Below are 20,107 nucleotides of genomic sequence, written 5' to 3'. Positions count from 1 at the left end.
TTTTTTTTGAGTTGGAGTCTCACTCCTTTGCCCAGGCTGGAGTGCAGAGACATGCATGCTCATGGCTACCCAGCGTCGACCATCTGGGCTCCAGCGATCCTTTGGCCTCAGCCTTCCAAGTAGCCAGAACTATAGGCATGCGCTACCACGTCCGGCTATTTTTTATCTTATTGTGGAGACAAGGTCTTGCCAGGCTACCCGGGTTGATCTCAAACCTGCAGGCTCAGGCAATCCACTTGCCTTGGTCTCCCAAAGTGCTGGGATTATAGGCTGAGCCACCGAGCCTGACCTCCTCTTGATCTTAAAATCTATAATCTATCATGCTCCTATGAATGACTTGGTCATATTCTCAATATTAAAGGTCCAAAAACCAATACTGTGGAGAGGTGTTGATGTGCCTTTATTTAATCTGGAGCATTACCTGGTGTTCTCAACTAAAAATATAAATAGATTGTATTTATTATATTTATTTTAGTTGACAACCCCACCATCAAATGCCCTTTTATGTAAAGATCTTCAAAGATCTTAGAGTCTGGTTGAGGAGAAAGAGGAAAAGATATCAAAAGAGTATCAGTAAAAATATGAGGGAGGACCAGGCATGGTAGCTCACACCTGTAATCCCAGTACTTGGGGAGGCCGAGGCAGGAGGATTGCTTGAACCCAGGAGTTTGAGACCAGCCTGAGCAACACAGCAAGACCTTGTCTCTACAAAAAAAAAGAAAATTAGCCGTGTATGGTGGTGCATACCTGTAGTCCCCACTACTCAGGGAGCTGAGATGAAGGATTGCCTAAACCCAGGAAATCAAGGCTGTGGTGAACCTTGATCATGCCACTGCACTCCAGCCTGAGCAACAGAGTGAGACTCTGACTCAAAAAATAAACAACAACAACAAATATATGGACGTGTTGTATGTGCCAGTGAGTGTTATGGACAAAGCCTCTTGTTAATTGTTCATTTATTATTTTCCAGGAGAATTGACTTTAGAGGAATTTATCAATGGCATGGAGAAAGATCAGGATCTCCTGGAGATCGTTTACAAGAGCTTCGACCTTTCCAATGTGCTGAGAGTGATCTGCAATGGGAAGCAGCCAGACACGGAGACACACTCCTACTTGTCGTCTGACGGAGCTGGTCTGGGGAAGGTGAAAATGAAGTCTCCGTGAGGAGACCTTCCCCAGCTTTCAGTGAGCGCAAGATGTCAGTAGAGAAGACATACAATCTTCCCCATGTACATGCTGTTGGTTTCAGGTCTTGATTTTGGTTGACATAAGCTTATGAATACAGCATTTATTTTAATCCAGTAGAGACTTCCATAAAGGTCCTGCACAGATGCATTGTCGCTTTTCTGTGTCTACATTAGCACTCTCTCTGCAGACTGAAACATCATGAATCAACCCAAGGATTGTCTCCATACCTGTCAGTTCCAAATAGAGCTTGTGTGTAGGTTTCCTTGCACACTTAAATTCATCTGCATCTTGAAAATAGAACTGGATTGTCTGGAAAATGTCTCCACAGCTTAACATTCTTGGATTAAACGTGCATGTGGCAAATGCGTCTGTTGCATCATGTGTATATTATAAATGACTGAGTTCTGGTTTATTTGAGAACTTTTTGTCTGCCCTTATTCCTCATTTCTGACCCCGATTGCTGTCTTGAATTAGTAATGATGTTCTGCTCTAAAGGAAAAATCTGAAGCTGCATGGCAAAAGGAGAAAAACTCCAGGCTGGGCAGTGAGAAGGTTTGCGTCTGATTTGTTATAAATCTGGGTCCAGTTGTGCATGAAAATGCGATGTATCATCTGTAATTATTATGCCAGTTGGAGGTTTGATCAGAACAGCAGACAGCCAGGCTATGCAACAACAAGCACTTGACATTTTAAATGGTCCTGACATTATAGCTCTGACATTTCATTTTTTATATCCTTTCCAAAAAATGAAATGATGAATGGGATTTCTTGATGGGTTAGAACTTTTTAAGTTTTGGGTTCTATATCACAGGCCCATTAGTATGTCTGTCAACGAAGGACTTTCTTGTGGAAACACAGTGGAGTTTTCTAAGACCAGATGGGAACCATCTTTATGTCAAAAGCCTCATCGTTATGCTTTCATCTTCAAATCTGGGTTAAAAACACACAACTGGACAGCTACAAAGAAAGAGTTAGACCGTCCCCTTCTCACCGTTATTCATGTGGATAATGATAGAGTTGGAGGCATAGTGGAGGGGGACACGGCCGCAGAAAGGACGTATAACAGAAGGTAGAGAAAAAGTTATAATTGAATGTATAGGTGAAGATCTGGATGGAAGTAGAAATATTCTGGGAAGTTTCTCCAAAAGATTTTGAGGAGATTTGCAAAGACATATACAATGCAAAATAAAACATGTTGAAATAAAATGATCACAGATAATGTAAAGAAATTTCTTTTTTGCTGGGATGCCACCAACTTTACTTATTTGCAAAAAGTAAGCTATCCATTGGACTCTGAGCTTCCTAGAAGTAGAAGTGAAAAGGGAAGCATCATTATAAGACATGGAATATTGACCGGGCTCGGTGGCTCAGCCTATAATCCCAGCACTTTGGGAGGCCGAGGCGCATGGATTGCTTGAGCCCGTGGGTTCGAGACCTACCTGGGCAACTTGGCGAGACCTCGTCTCTACAATAAATCAAAAATTACCTGGGAGTGGTAGTGCACACTTGTAGTTCCGGCTACTTGGAAGGCTGAAGTGGAAGGATCGCTGGAGCCTAGCGGGTTGACGCTGGGGTGACTGTGAGTTTGCCACTGCACTCCAGCCTGGGCGACAGAGTGAGACTCCAAATCAAAAAAAAAAAAAAAAAAAAAAAAAGACACGATATCAGCAAGATAAATGGTCCCATAGAGTAGTGTTGTCAGATGACACATGCCTTAAACCATACAGTGTTCCATGTATTGTTAAGATTTGCAAATACAAGGTATTAGGATAGTGCTAAAAATAACCCATTTTCCTCGTGACTTAGTCTTTCTCAGAGTGTCTGAACCTACTTAGGGGAAAGGTGGCAGCTTCAGAGCAGTAGCTCACCCCATCTGAGTTTTCCTCTACAACTTTCCCAGCCAGAGCTTCCCTCCCTGGCCTAGCCGTTTTCACTACTGAGTGCACCATTCTCACCCCAGGCAGTATATCTGTGGTTCCCCTCAGTTCAGTATGTTTGTATCCTCAACATCCTCCCCTCCATCCATCTTTCATGGGTATTCAGGGCTCTTCTTTTCCTCTGTCCCAGGACTTCTTCTCCTCCACATGCCCACTCAGAGGACAGTGGAGTAAGTGATGGGAGAGCAGAAGGAGAGAAGCTGTTACCCAGGCAGGAGCAGCAGGCAGAGAGTTGGAATACGAAAGAAGGACTTGGGAGTCAGAGGAACCTGGGTTTGCATCAGGTTCTAGCATGTACTGTGGGACTCTGGGAAAATGACATAACTTCTTTGAGTTCCAGCTACCAGAAATAAGTGGGGGATAACAGCAACACAGAGGCAGGTTATTCAGTGCAGGTTGGCATGGATAGATAGGTTTCTTTTAGACAGTGTAAATTGAAATTGGGTCAGTATTCAGATCGCTTTCTTATCAGTACATGACCTCCACCCAACTGACCAGGCACACCAGGCCGGTAGCCTTGTGGGCTACAATGTGGATCTACCAGTGCAGTAAATCACAGAAACAACAGGGAATTACCCAAAACACACACATGGTTGTCTAAGTCCAAATCTAGTTAGACAATAACTTTAATTATTTAGAAAGTCCTTATGACCTTAGAAGGTTGAGAGATGGTAAGCAAAACTTGTGACCAGATAACCTGAAGCCTACCCTCTTAGCTCATGGTTTGCATAATCACGACTGTAAAGCTTCTTGCCAAAGGCAAACACGTGTCCTCTTTTAAGGGACCCATGCTCTTGAGCATGTCTCTTTCTTTCTAATAAACTCCGTCTTAAACTACACTTGGAATTCGCTCTGAAGTGCTTTTCTGTGGCAAAGTCAGAGAATTTACAGAACAACACACCACACCCCATCCAGCATCAACCCCACTGAACTATTAGGATTAAATAAGTCCACCCAGCACAATGCTAGACTGGGCACTCAGTGCATGTAGAAAACAGGGTGGGTTCCCTACCTTAAACAGGATGGACCCTTCAATCAGTCAGGGCCCAGTATCAGGCAGGATCCAGTCAGGGAAACATAGGGAAGTCACAATAGTTATTTTTAACAGAAAGAATTTAATACAAGGAATTTATTAAAAAGACATTGGAGGACTGAAAAAGCAAAGAGAGGACACTGAAATGATACAGTCATGGAAATAGCAGGAAGCAGCCATCATTCTAGGTTGTGGGAAACAAAGGGAAGAGGTTGGGTAATTAGAACATAAAAGCTTAGACGAGGGAGCTGGACCCCAGTTTTCTGTGCAAGAGACATAGGGAGCCTCAGAGGAAAGAAGGGAAAAAAGTCCAATTAACTCCCTGTCGAGATGGGGTTGTTCTGAGGCAAGGCTAACAGAAACCGGAAGAAGTCCCTCTCCCTCCTCCTGCCTGGTAGGTATGAGGGCTGAGTCTAGCAGGGAAATGGCTGGCAAAGAAGAAGTGTCAGGAGGGTCCTCGCCCAGCATCACAGAGATGATTTCAGAAGGATGGGTTTGGAGCTGAGAGTTTATAGCTTAGAAGGATGGGTTTGGAGCTGAGAGTTTATAGCTTAATTACCAGCACAGATGGGATGGGTAGGATGAGCCACATAGACACTTTATGGACACCCTCACCATCGTAGGTACCACATTAAGAGCATCTGAGCTCAGCTTTCTCCCAGGCCCCACCTGCCACTTCATGATTTGAATCCTGTGGTCTCATCTAGCTTCTCCAGGCTCCTATCACCCTGCTCCCTCCTAGCTAGATCCTCTCTCTCAGCCTATCATTCCTTTGGCAATCGTGGCTGCTTTGTGTAGTTTGCCCAGATTTGGTTTTGGTGTTTTCCTAAATGCTGCCTTTTAGATTTCTAAGCTCTGTTCCGCACATTGTATAGCCAAAGCTCACTCCAGGTTTTTCTCCTTCCAAACTGACCGCTAGGGTTCATGGAGGAGAGATGAAAGGGGTACTCCCTTCCTTTGCCAAAGACAAGCTTTGTCCTGTCTGTACGGAAGACAGGCAGGTCCACAAAGTGCATCCGGTCGGCTTCTTACAAAAAACGAGTTGGTAAGTAGGGAGAATGTGAAAATACGGGTTGTTTGTCATAGGAAAATAAATCATAAAGCAATATTTATTTCAGAGTTTTTTCTGAGGGTGCTTCTAAGAAGAAATAAGTCTAAAATTCAAGAGTAAAAGAATTTAGGTTTATTTGTGATTAGGTGAGATGGGAAAAAAGAAATGAGAGACTGAGGGGTAAAAGGCCATATTCTTTCCCTCAAGTCTCCATGTCTTCAGGTCACTCTCCCAAAGTGATGCTCCTTCTTCATGCTTTCCTCTGTAATGTAGTGTCATGATGCTGAGCCCAAGAAAATAGTCCTAATCTACATATTAAGTCATGCTATTTTAATAAACCAGACACATATATAGGCACTATATATGTATATATGGTGCCAAAAAAATGCATACACATTTTAAGTGATGTTCACCATAATAGAAGTGTCTGGACACTGATGGTTAACCCTCTTGAGCACCTCTTGTAATTGCAAAAGTCAAACATGACTTGTCTACATCTTTTGTTATCAGTGTATATTGAGTATAACAATTTTAAGTTTTTAAAAATTGTGTATCCATTTTTTGGCACTACACACACACACACACACACACACACACACACACACACACACACACAGCCCAGATCTGGATTCTGGTGACCTCTGACAAGTCACTTTACCCCTGAGTCTTGGTCCCCTCAGCTATAAAGTGGGAGGACCAATCTCTGAGGTTCCTTCCACCTCTAAAGTGAGAGAATCAGTCTCTGAGCTTCCTTCCTTCTAAAGTCACCTAGAAATCCTTTTGAATTAAAAATTGACTTCCTTGATATTCATGATGATTACAATGCATGGCCAGGTGTGGAAACCACAACTGCTCACATCTCTCAGCATCCTTCCGTGTGTGTGTGTGTGTGTGTGTGTGTGTGTGTGTGTGTGTGTAGAACTTCAAAAACTTAGTTAATTTCTGAGACTCCTGTTGACCAAAGAGCAGTGGCTCAACCAGAGTTATGCCATCATCTAATGAGAAGCTGGATCTTCCAACAACTTTTCCTCTTCCTTTCACAATTTTTTGATGCTTTGAAGCAAAGAGACACTGTTTTTTTAAAAAGAGAAAGATACTAAAGGGTGTAATAATTTTGTCTTATAAAATTGACCCCTTAAAAAAAAAAGTCAGGCCAGGCTCAGTGGCTCAGCCTGTAATCCCGTGCCTTTGGGAGGCTGAGGTGAGTGGATTGCCTGAGTCTGCGGGTTCAAGACCTGCCTGGGCAACTTGGTGAGACCTCATCTCTACAATAAATCAAAATGAGCCGGGTGTGGTAGCCTGTAGTTTCAGCTACTCGGAAGGCTGAGGTGGAAGGATCGCTGGAGCCCAGCAGGTCAAGGCTGCGGTGGCCGGGAGCGGTCACTGCACCCAGTCTGAGCAACAGAGTGAGACTCCAACTCAAAAAAAAAAAAAAAAAAAGTCAGGCTAGAATCATGTTACTCAAGTGCCGGAGGCCAGCTCCTGGGGGTTCATGGGGACCCGAGAAGGAGGTGTGATGAGGCGAGGGAATGAGGAGTCATGACCAGAGTTTCTTCAGGCACTCTGAAAATCAAACATACCAGGTTGCATTTATTTATAGTAAATTATAAATTAATCATTTTTTGTGGTTATACAATCACAAAATGATTTCATTATTTTGTCACAGACACTGCATGTTCTCACGTCTTACAAGATTTATTATAAAATTAATGATTAATACAACTTGCCCATAAACCCAAAACCAGTTTTTGTGGTTATCACTACCACCACCTGCTGGACCATTAACTTTATAAACTTAACATCCTATTTCTTGAAAATATATCATTTTCTATAAGGAAAATAAAAGGTAAAAAAGGACAATCAGTTATTAAAGCAATAATATGTGGATTCACACAAAACTTACTTCATCTATTCTAAATATTCCTAACTTATTTTTATAACTGAACAATAGCAAAAAGTCATTATTACTAATTATATCAAGCTTCGCTAATTATATCTATTCTCATAATCTTCTATTATTTAATAACTACATTTAATTTTCTTATACCATTGGTTTACTTTGTAACAAATTTTTATTTTCTGTGCTTTTGGAATTAAACACCATAATGGGCTACTACGTTTAATTCTTCCCCAGAGAGACAGAGAGTTCCATTTAACACATCTGCTATCTACCCAAGCCCACCTAACCATATCTTCATCATAAGCTCTGGTGTAAGGTAAAGGAGGATCAAGCCACGATAAATCTTGCATGCGGCTTCTACCCCTAGGGACCCACCAGACTCTACCATTAATATTATATCCCACATGTTGTCCTGCTCTAATAGTAGATAAGGGCTTAGGGGCTTTATTTTTTGGAGTTCCGGCCTTATGACTAATCTGATGTTTAACTATACCTATGTTATCTGTAACAGTTTTTACCTCAGTTTCTGTTAATTCCTTATGCCACAACTTTAATAGAAAATCTCTAAGTGTTTCATTTGCCATACAGTTAAAGGTACATTTTGTGGCAGTGGATGTTACAGTAATTGATTTTATTGACGATTGGGTCGTCATGACCTCTCCTATTCTTATTTACATTTCCTGAGGTGTAGCCGATGTTGAAACATTGACTGCTTTATTACAGGCATTGTAGACACTGTACCCTTCAATTCTGGCCACATTATTCTTTTCTTTGAGGGAGATGGAAACAGATTATTTCTGTAAGTCAGGAGCATAACAATATAATGGGAATAACCAGGCGACCATGAGTCACAGGACAGCTATGCAGAACTTTTCTTAAGACTTTCCGTGGAGCCTTGCCACGGATCCCCTCTGGGGCTTTGCCTTCCAGGGAGGTGTCTTCATTTGGTTCCCATGCTGAGCCCCGGGTTGTCATGGCCTCCGCCACTCAAGTCTCTCCATACAGCTGAAGATGCATCAGGAAGTAGATGGCCTGCTTCTTTGGTCCAAGATATGAAGAAAGAAAGGAAGAGTGATGGGAACAGATGAGTGGCAGCTGGCCCAGAATGAAGATGAGCACTGATCTGATTTCTCTTCATGCCCCACAAGTCAGTGGCCGATGACTAGCTACTTCTTAAATTAAGCCTGGGTTCTTTCTGGCATGAACAACAAACAGTCCACCCAGAGAAGGGTCTGTTTAAAACAGAAAAGTCGATTGAGAAGGTTTAGGTGGGGCAAATGTTTCCTTCACTTTCTTTCTAGAATGTGTTGGCATACAATCATTGGGGAAATAAATGAGAAAATGTGGTTTGTTTAAAATTGAGTATGCACCTATGACTGAGAGGCAATGAAGAGACTTCAGGAAAGGCTCGTGCATTAAAGAAATAATGTGAGTGCTAGAGAGAGGCTGCGTGCTCTACCACCCCTCCCCGATTCATATTAGAATAACCTTTAAAAATGAAAATGAAATATAGAAAAGTCCTGACATTTAAAACCAAGCTAGGGCGCTATGCTTGCTGAAGAAATTTAAATCATTAAAACTGGGTGGACAGGGAATAGTTTTTTCAATACTCAGAGTTTGTTTCTGGGGACAGCTGCAGCTAGGCCAAATTGAACATTGAAATGAAACCCAGGAAATGCCACATCTTATCGGGAGGAGGGCAGACAACATTCAGAGAGGCAGAATTCCTTGGTGGCAAGAGCACTGGACTTAGCACCAGATTTGGATTCTTGTGACCTTGGACAAGTCGCTTTACCCCTGAGTCTCTGTCCCCTCAGCTCTAAAGTGAGAGAACCAGTCTCTGAGATTCCTTCCACCTCTAATAGTCTATGATTCCATGAGCCCCTCACAATGTGGGGAATGATGCCTTAGCACCTCAAAAAGATCAGTCACTTAGAAACCAAACTTCAGAAAAACAATGATTTATATTTGTCACAGATTGCAAGCCCAGATTTCTTCGGATTCTTCTGGCCGGTGAGTCCTGGGTTGCTAACCACGGACTACTGTGTCATAGGCTATTCTACTTTGTCCCTACCCCCAATTCTGAGTTGCTCTCCATCATGTATGAAATGTCTACGTAGAAGTCACCCAGACATCTTTTTGAAGTCAAAATCGATTTCCTGGATACTCATGATGATTACAAGACATAGCAGGTGTGGAAACCACAACTGCTCACATCTCCGCTTTGGGAGTCCCATCCCCATGGTTGCCATGGAAACAGCCAGCGTTCATCCATACTTTATTACTTCGCTTTGACCAGTAAAGTACCTTGGGGTCCTGGAGTCATCCAAGTATTTCCTTTGTAAGACAGAGCAAAAAGGTCATAGACTTGCATGCATGCAGTCAATTTAAATTCACTAATTTAAATTCTGTCTCCATCACTCACTAACTGTATCACCCTGGGTGTGTCACCTTACCTCAACAAATCTGAGTCTTCACACCCATGACATGAGACTTGGTGGAGTTTCAAGAGGGTGATGTGAGATAACGTGTAAGTTTCTAGCACTGTGCCTGGCCCTCATCATGTCCTCAGTGCATGCTGGCTTCTCCAACTTTCAGAATCCTTAAGGACTCAGGTACATGAAGTTTAGGTTACTTCTTAAGGAATGTTTCCCAGCCTGACCTACAGGAAGGCTATATACTTGCCCCTGACATTTTAATCTCTTAGTCCTTGAGTCACATTTAACTGGCCTTTCTGACAAGGTCTGCGGATACAACTATCTATGAACTATTATCTTTGGATGGACAAAATCTTTCAGATGTCAATGGGCCCTTTCAGTTGGCCCTCAAACTGTCAGTTATACAGACCTGTAAGATTCCTTCGTGCTCTTAAAATGACAACGAGCCCTCACCCATTTTCAAGAGAAAGTCTTACAATTAGATAGCACACTTGGCCTCTATCCTAGCATATGGTTCATTCCTTCTGGTCATAAAATTCACATTTCTCTAGCAATTTTCACTTTTTTGGGGGGGGGTGGCTGGAGTTTCGCTCTGCCATCCAGGCTGGAGTGCAGTGTCACACTCACGGTCACTGCAGCCTCACCTGCTGGGCTCAGGCAGTCCCTTCCGCCTCAGCCTTCTAAGTAACTGGAACTACAGGCATGTACCACCACACTCAGCTAGTTTTTTTGATTTTTATTGTAGAGTCAAGATCTTGAAGCCCTGGGCTCAGGTAATCCTCTTGCCTGGCTCCCAAAGTACTGAGATTACATGCATGAGCCACCATGCCCAGCAATTTTCATTTTTTAAGGAGCATTTTTAAAAATGGACTATCAAAATGGATAGCAATTCATTAAGATAATCTTGGTATATATATAGATATTATGGCCATCATTTAACATATATTATTTCGGTCAGCATATATGAGAAAATTAAGCTAAAATATATCCAGAACTTGACCTCTTTTCATTCCAAGCCACCACCTCCCACATTCCCAGCCTGCTCTAAGTTGCTATTATCTCTCATTAGGTATAATAGCAACCTCCTAATGAGTCTTTCTGCTTCAACCTTTGTCCATCCCTGGTCTATTTTTAGTAGAGTAGCCTGCGTGATCCACTTAAAGCATAAGGCACACTGATTGGATCTTTACAAATTATATGAATGTATTAAATTATCACATGTACCCTAAAACTCTGTATACCAATGTACATCAATAAAAAGAGAAACAGGCTTATAGATAAAACACACATTAATATAGGAAAATGCTCATGAATGGTTGCCAAATGAAAAAAAATTATGCTGTAATAAAAATACATATAATTTCCAAGAAGGCACACAAAAAACCATTAGGCTGATCATGTCATTCAAAACTCTCCTTACTCCTGTTCTCACAAGCCAGAGTTCTTGGAGTAGTCTTCAGGGCTTTACATAACCTGCCCACCTCCTCCAGCCTTATTTTTCTCACCTCATCTGCTGCTACTCTTGCCCTTGTCCATTCCACTTGAGCAACAGCAGTCAAATTTTCTAAACCACTCCAGCCACAAGCCTTCCTCAGGGACAGGTTCTTGATTTTCTCTCTGCCCCAGATGCTTTTCCTCCAGAGATCAACATGGTTTTTCCTCTTGCCTTCTTCAACCTTTTGCTCACTTACCGCCTTTCAGTGAGGCTTTTCCTGATCACCTGTTTAATTGCAAATATCTCTTCCCTCCGCCCCACACTCCCTATGCCCCTTCCCTACGTAAATGTTTTTCACAGAAACAAAGAACGGAATATCACATGTTTTCACTCATAAGTGGGTCCTGTACCTTAATCACATTAGCACAAGAATGGATTGGCAGTCACAGGGCATTGCCAGGGGAGGGAGAGAGGAAAGCAGGGCACATAACAACACAAAGGGTATCTGGTCCCAAACCAGGGGCGGTGAGGACCAATCAGAGGCCCGTGCTTCACCTACATGCAGTGTACTTGTGTAGTGAATCCTTACTTGTACCCCACATCTTTATAATAATTTTTTTAAAAAATAAAGAAAATGGATCCCATAGTGCTTGTTACCTTCTTACCTGCTGGGCTATTGTTCATCTTGTTTTATTCTTTATCTCTCTCCTCTAGAATATCAATTCCATAAGGCAAAGGTTTGGGGCTCTTTAGTTTATTAACATATCGCCAGCACTTATGACAAAATCTAGCACATCGTAGGCACTTAGCAAATATGTTGAATGAACAGAGGAAATACAAACCTTGTCAATGATGACACAACTTAAAAAGTGAAAGAGCTAGCAAAACTTTTTTTTTTTTTTTTTTGCAGAGTATTTCACATTATGTGTCCCTTTATTATGCCACAAAATATTTTTTTTGAGGAAAATATTTTTCCTGTTATCCTTCAAATTAACTTCCATGAGAGCTCATACTATCCAACTGATGCCACCATTTAAAATATGCTTTTGAAATCAGCTTTTAAGCAGTTGCTTGATCACACAAGAAAATCATAATGTTATCATCATATTATCATCCCACTGCTGATGGTTTTGTTTTGGGGTTTGTTCATTTTCTAATCACAATGACATTTGTTTATCTGTACTCTGATCACCTGATGACTACAAATGGTTTCTGGCTCTTTCCAGAATTCAAAATATGTTCTGACAAAATAGAATGATGTGCTATATTGAGAGCAAAATGGTTCTCAAAATATAAACAGATTTCTTAAATACTTAAATATACAAAACTACTGAGTCAAAAAAATTAAAAGATAATTAATAAGTTGAATTCATTTGTACAAGTATTGCAAAGGACTAACATTAAAAATATAAAACCTCAGACAAATTTACAAGAAAACACCAAGATCCCAAAGATGAGGAAATTATCAGGCTAGAACACTCGTAAACGAGAAAATACAACTGGTTAGTATACACAATAAATTTTCAGTCTCACAGGTAATGGCGTGGGGGGGAAATAACTTAGAAACAATTTTACTTGTTAAATTTAAAGTTTAAAACCAGTCAGATGGTAGCATTGGAGTAGGTTGCAGATCTAAAGAAATTTTTGTATTGTTTTTGCAACTTCTCTGCAAGTCTAAAATTAGTTCACAAATTTTTTAAAAAATGCTTTGTTCTGTTTTATTGATCTATTTTTCTATCCCTGCATCAGTACCATACTCTCTTAATTACCATCGCATCATAATAAGTCTTGATATCTGATATCTTCTTTCTTCCTGACCCTTGGTATTTCTGTATAAAATGTAATATCAGATTGTCAGTTTCCAAAAAAAATCACTGTTGGGATTTTCTATGAAAATTACGTTGAATATATAGGTCAGATAGGGAAGAGAAAAGTAAAAGAAAAGAGTAAAAATGAAAAATAAATATGTGGGCTGTATATAATGCATCACTGCACCCCCAGCAAGAGGACAGAGTAAGACCCCATCTCAAAAAGAAAAAAAAGATGTGAGCTGTAATAACAGCACACTGCATATATCTGTTTATCTTCTTTTGTTAATGCTCCATGAGCTCCTCTTCTGGTCCTGTAAAATGAGTAAAGCTGGACCTGACCAGAGCTTGGATCCCTTTAGATTTACTGTCTAGTTGGATAGGTGCACAACTTACGAGTATTTGTCTCCTTAGAGTACTCATTTCTGGTAAAATTTTACTTTGGTAAGGAAAACTTATATAGCTCTCCCTTTCTGTCTTCTAAACTAAGTTCATTTTTAGCAGATGTGTATATCATGATTTAATGTAAATTAATGACTTTGTTTATAATAGCTTAGGAGTGGAGGATGAGAATTAATTTCAGCGTAGTAGCCAACAGCAGAAACCTAGCTTAATACAGCTTAAGTAAAAAAGAAAACCTACTCATATAACTTAAACATTCAGACAGCTGAATGTCAGGGCTCAAAGGATGCTGTTATCAGTAGTTCTCTGGATCATTCTGCTTCTCTCTCTGTTCCTTGGCCTCATACTCTTCTATGTCTTCTCTGAGGCTGGGATAGACAGCCACAAATGAATTTAAGCCAGTTCTCCATTCCAAAGGAAGAGATTCCCTCCCCTCTACTCCTCAGAACCCATGCATCAAATCTGAGGGAAGACTGTCCTGCTTGGACTGCTGTCTGCATCAGTCACTGTGATCAAGAGGAGGGCTTATCTAGACTTGTTCACACATCCACCCTCTTGTACTTGGTATATAATGTAGGGTAGGGGACAGAGCAATCATCAGCCTCACCCGAATCTCAGAAATGGGTTTCCCACAGCAGAGAGGCGATCTCCTTTCAGAAAAAGGGAAAGAAGCCGGACAGACAAGAATGGTGTGTGTTGCGAAGTTACAAAGGTCCTGGGCCTCATTTCACAATACTTAGAGTAGTGATCAACCAAATTTCCTGGAGAGTTAAGGGAATGACAAAGTGAGGCAAAGCACCTTTCATGAAATACTGTAGAAACAGAAATTTACAGAATCTATGCAAATTTTAAGCACTGCCTGAAAAATTTTTTAAACTTTAAAAATGATCCAATACTTTCCTATTTAGGAACCCCCCCAGTTTAATTAAGATATAATTGATAAATAAAAATGTTATATATTTAAGGCACACAACCTGATGATTTGATATGTATATACAGTGTGAAATGAGTACAATCAAGTTAATTAACACACCCATCACCTCACATAGTTATTATTTTTTGTCTGTGGTGAGAATACTTAAAATCTACTCTCTTTGCAATTTTCAAAGATACAATACAGCATTATCAAGTATAGTAGCCATACTGTACCACTGATCTCCAGAACTGATTAATCTTGTAGCTGAATGTTTGTACCCTTGACCAACATCTCCCTATTCCCTTACCCCACAGCCCCTGGCAACCACCATTGCAGTCTCTACGATGTGAGATATATATACACATCCCATATTTTCTTTTCCCAATCAAACCTCCATGGGCACTTCTGTAAATACTCAAGACTATTTCCATTGCTGACATGATCCCCATAAGAATTCAGCACTTTCCCATAGCCCACTGGAGAATGTATTCCCAACAGGTTACTCATAACCACTGCTCTAGGCATTGGGCAGACTCGCTCAGTTTCCCTTCATCACTTCAGTCACTTCAGGGTTGTGATCCTGGCTACATGTTAGAATCTCCTGAGAAGCCTGAACAAATTCCAAAGATTAGGCTGTACCTCAGGCCATGTGAATCAGAATCTCTGGGACTGGGACTAAGACATCAGCATTTTGTAAACCTCTTCAGATGATTTCGTGTGCAGCCAGCATTGGGGAGCTGTGATCCAGTTGACTGCAGCCTTGTTTCACTGATGGAGTATTTAAACATAGAGGACTAAGATTTAATGGTGGCCCCAGAGGGAATGAACAGAAAGTAGCTCTGCTTGCATTGATTTTAGGCCACAAATCTCAAACAAGAAGTTCATGGACCGGACCTAATCATTTTATGGTATCCACAATGTATTTTTTTAAATTTAAAACAACAACAACAACAAAAACCCAGATAAAAATTCAGATTTTTATCTTATCTTGAGTAGCAGCAGTCCTCTCTAGGCAGAAAATGTGCTTTCCATTTTGCCACACCGCTCTCTGTTACGTGGATATAAAGATACACTGATGCAGATATATTTATAGATATAAAAATAGATATCTCATAACCTTTAACAAGACTTACTAAGACTATCACAGGGACATACAAGAGGTGCTCACAGATTTCAATGTTTCCCTTTTCTACCCATGCAAACTTAATATCTTGAATACCATTCAATTCCATTTAATTCAACAACCACAAATAATAGCATTTATATAGGACATTCCAATTAACAAAGAACTTGCACACTCATTATCTATTTGATGCTCATGGAAATTATATGAAGAAGTTGAAGTTCAGGTGATTTTAAGAGATCTTAGGTCATTAAGTCCCCAAATCAGGACTTGAATAAGTGCTCTTTATCTTAAACCCCATACCCTCAATCACAGTTTATTGTACTCTTCCCCAAAGAACAATAACAACTTGAGAGGTATGTTGAAAAGTGGTAATGGGTAATGGAGCTAGAAAACTCTAGGATTTCTTAGGTGCTGATTTTATGTATAAGGCCACCTCAGACCATTCCTAGCATTGATGACCAAATAAGCAGCAGATTCAGTAAAATTAATTTTTATTGTACCTATCCAGAATTTTTTTTTTTTTTTTGGAGTTGGAGTCTCACTGTTGCCCAGGCTAGCGTGTAGTGGCATGGTCACAACCAGGACAGCCTCGACCTGCTCTGCTCAGGTGATCCTTCTACCTCAGCCTTCCAGTAGCTGGAACCACAGGCATGCGCCACCACACCCAGTTAAGTTTTTGATTTATTGTAAAGATGGGGTCTCACCAAATGGCCCAAGCTGATCTTGAACCCCTGGGCTCAGACAATTCTCTCCCCTCTGCTTCCCAAAGTGCTGGAATTACAAGCATGAGTCACCATGCCTGGCCAAGATGTTTTAATGTCTGTTACATTGAACTAAGCTGAACAGTTTTGTGAATTTTCAGGTACAAATTCCAAAAAGATCCCCTATGGAGATTTAGAGATATTCTGAAACATACAAAATGCAAAATATTTCCAAAACAATGTAGTAATACTTATTAAAAGTTAAGCAATTAATGCACTAATTTTAAATATCTTTTCAATACTGAAAGACTCTACCAAATACTTGTTTATTAACGCAATTTAATAATAATCACTAGTTTATATTAGTCTATAAATTGGGCTTTCTCCCCAAATTCAATCTAGTTTCTCTCAGTTAGTCCAGTAAAATGTTACTATAAAAATTACTTTTAGGCAACTCCCTCCGGTCCCCTCCCACTCTGGGAGCTTTTCTGTCCTTTCATTAAATTCTGCTTTCCCACAAACACAAAAAATTACTTTTATAATTGTAATTAGCATAGGAATTGAATTTTAGAAGACTGTCAACTAAAATTAAATCTGAGGAAATAACTGATAAATCTCAGTGTAATTTTATATTAGGTTTTATAGTCATATAAATTAATATGATATACAATATATTATATAACATATAATTACATATTAATATTACACATTATATTTGTATAATTGTATTCTTATTAATGGATACATATTTAACTTTTTATAAGCTTAAAACATCATGATATGTTAAAGGGAAAGTTAAATGCCAAGTGCAAAATTTCTAAAATCAGTAAGAAAAAGGCAATCAACCAAGTGGAAAAATGTACAAAGTTTGGGAATACAATTATACAACAAACATGAAAAGATATTTATCCTCACTTGGAATCAGAAACATGCAAAATACAATAATATTTTTCAATCAGTTTAGGAAGAATACAAAGCAGTAATATCAGAGTTAGTACTTGGGGCAAAGAGGCAAACTTGTTCATTGCTAGTGGAGATATAATCTCAAGTTACTCGGTTAAAACTAAACATGTACATATCCTGTCAGCCTGTGATTCCTCCTTTCCAAATCAGCTCAAGAAAAACATTCTAGAGAACTACACATGCTCAAGTAGACATATTCAAGGATGCTTACTGCAGTTTTGCTTGTGAGAGGGAAAGTCAGAAACAAATTGTCTACCAATTTGGAATAGTTCAATAAATTGTGACATACTCGTGTTAGTTAGGGATTGGTTCCTGGAGCACACAATAGATCACTCAACTTAGTTAAAATTTTTTTTTTAATTTTTAATTTTTATTTTTGAATTGGAGTTTCACTGCTGCCCACGTCGAAGTACAGTGGTACACTTATGGCCACTGCAGACTCGACCTGTTGGGTTCAGACAATCCCTCCACCTCAACCTTCCAAGCTAATTTTTTTTATCTATTGTAGAGATGAGGTCTTGCCAAGTTCCCCAAGCTGGTCTCGAACCTCTGGGCTCATGCAATCCTCTTGCCTCCACCTTCCAAAGTGCTGGGATTACAGGTGTGATCCACTGAGCCCAGCCCAAATGGGCTATTTTTTTTTCTCACACTGAATTTGGAGGTAGGTGACCTGAGCGGGCATAGCAGATCCATATTATCATCAACATGTTAGCTTCTTCTGTCTTTCTCCTCTGCTGCCTTAAGTCTTGCTCTCATCTGAATGGTCACAGGAGACTCCTGACAACTGTCTCTGGGCATCACAACCATGTTCCAAAAGGAAGGAGAAGGGAGAAGGTGTGTATGACAGCTGAGTCAATGGCATTTGAAGAGCTCTCCTGAAAGCCTCACACAGTGACCTCGACTTCCGTGTCTCGGCCAGAACCGTGTAATATATCACTCTAGCTACAAGGGAGACAGAAAAATAGCATTTTCACCCTAAACAAAATCAAGAGGAAGGAGGAAGTGTAGAATAGATAGTGAATTGGCAAAGAGCAGTCCCTCCACAACATGCCTAAATGCAATATTGTTGGGAATATACTAGATCCAAAGCAATCAAATAGGTCTCTGAGAGATTGGTAAATAAAAAAATTACAGAACACAGGCTGGGCTCAGTGGCTCAGCCTGTAACCCCAGCATTCTGGGAGGCTGAGGCGAGTGGATTGCCTGAGCCCGCGGGTTCAAGACCAACCTGGGCAACTTGGCAAGACCTTGTTTCTACAATAAATAAAAAATTAGCCAGGCATGGTAGCATGCGCCTATAGTTCCGTTTACTTGGAAGGCTGAGGAGGAAGGATTGCCAAAGCCCAGCAAGCAGGTCGACACTGGGTTGGCCATGAGTGTGCCACTGCCCTCCAACCTGGGTGACAGAGTGAGACTCCAACTTGAAAAAAAAAATTACAGAACACAACCTATTGTATAATGCCATTTATATACTCACATACATGCGTACAGACACAGAGAAAACAGTAGTCAATACACAGAGAAAGGACTGAAAGCATGCATGCCAAAAGCATGCATGCACGCTTTCAGTCCTTTGGATTAATTGTGGGGTAGGTGTTGGGAATCTTTAGTTTTATTTATAATTCAGGATGAACTGGACATGGATATATGTTGTCCAGAGTCTCCTTCAAGGAAGGGCTTGCCCTAATCACCGAGAATGTTTTCAGCAGAGTCTTCAACCATCAGTCCCTTCTAAAATGGATTCAGCTGAAGAGAGCTGCCTCACTCAAGGTCACGCCCTTGATAGTAGGAGTGGGCAGCCCTCATTCAACAACTGCTCAAGGGCAGGATATAGATGCCCAGCCATTCTGGACCAATATTGGGCTCTCTATTGGCCATTTTAGCTCCAGAGCTAAATCCCTAGTGGGATTAGCTGAAGCTATTTGACCTACATCACAGCTGATTTATTTCTAGCCCCTGTTTCCTTCTCTACCCTTCCATGGATGTTCCATAATAAATATTCTGCACACTAAAGTCTGACTCAGAATCTACTTCCTAGAAAGCCCAACCTGTGACAGTGATCATTCTGTTGTAAAGTGATATGGGTATTCCTGAAAAGCAAATGTTCTGCAAAATTGCACAACATTAAAAATAATCGGGCATATGGAAAAAAATATGGCTGAGATAAACTCTTCAAAATCTATGCAACTACGTAAGTAGAGCACCAATAACATCAATAGCAATTGTAATAAAAACACTAGCCAGTTAACTCTCCAACCACAGTTGGTAGATCCCTGTGACCTTAAACTCTGATTCTTGCTTCCTTCACCAGATGGGCATCCTCAGAGTATTTGCTTCCTGTAGAGACTAGCTTTATCAAAATTAAAAAGAAGGGGTAGCCTTTTCATCAACCACTTTTTTTTGTTTAGCCCCAGGGAAAATGTTACCTTCACAGCTTCTTTATCAGCCCTCACAGCTTTGCCAGACAGCTTAAAGTGTGGCAATTGAGGCCGGTCAGCCACTACTGGACTAAAAGAAGGCACTTCTAAAGGATTTTCCTTCCTTCCTTCCTTCCTTCCTTCCTTCCTTCCTTCCTTCCTCCCTCCCTCCCTCCCTCCCTCCCCTCCTTTCTTTCTTCCTTCCTTCCTTCCTTCTTTCCTTCTTTCCTCTCTCTCTCCCGTTAAAGTCTTCATATGTTACTAAGACTTTCTCTTTATTTATGAGAAAGCTTGTCCTGATCACTTCAAAACACTAATAAGATAAAAATTTCATGTGGGAACCAAAGCGGCGGTTGCTGTGTTATACTGACATCAATCCCTAATTCTTACTACAAATACAAGATTTGAAAGAGATAAGACTGTGCTAGATTTTTTAAACAACAGAGACTCCACTTGTGTATTATCTCTATCAAGACTTTAAAAATGTATCTATATAAAGGAGGAATTCTGGAGAGAAGGAAACCAAGTATGAGAATGATACTTTAGTACAAACTTAGACTAACCAAGTCACAGCACAATTTTTTCAAATTCCTGGGTCTTTCTGATGCCAGTCCTTGTAGCTAGGACTGTTTTTCTCTATTTATTGTTATTTGTAGGTTTACTGATCTGCTATCATTTGAGGTAATCTTACCCACTGCTATGGCTTGAATGTGTCTCTTCCAAAGCTCAGGTGTTGCCAGTGTAAGAATGTTAAGAGGTGGGACTTTTTTTTTTTTTTTTTTTTTTGGGTTG

General features: G+C 40.4%; 1 protein-coding gene across 1 annotated transcript in view; it reads left to right on the top strand.

The window, feature by feature from the left end:
• The window catches only part of GUCA1C (guanylate cyclase activator 1C), a 37,828-nt gene extending 36,438 nt beyond the window's left edge, over window positions 1-1,390 (top strand). The window contains exon 4 of the mRNA XM_008065390.2: window positions 971-1,390. Coding sequence (XP_008063581.1) covers window positions 971-1,164 — 194 coding nt within the window. The 3' untranslated portion in view covers window positions 1,165-1,390. The remainder of the gene's footprint in view (window positions 1-970) is intronic.
• The last annotated feature ends 18,717 nt before the right edge of the window (window positions 1,391-20,107 follow it).

Source organism: Carlito syrichta, unplaced genomic scaffold (genome assembly GCF_000164805.1).
Source record: "Carlito syrichta isolate Samal-C Ts95f unplaced genomic scaffold, Tarsius_syrichta-2.0.1 Scaffold308266, whole genome shotgun sequence".
Classification (NCBI taxonomy): Eukaryota; Metazoa; Chordata; class Mammalia; order Primates; family Tarsiidae; genus Carlito; species Carlito syrichta.
The sequence above is the reverse complement of the archived record's forward strand: the minus strand, read 5'-3'. Positions and strand labels throughout refer to the sequence as shown.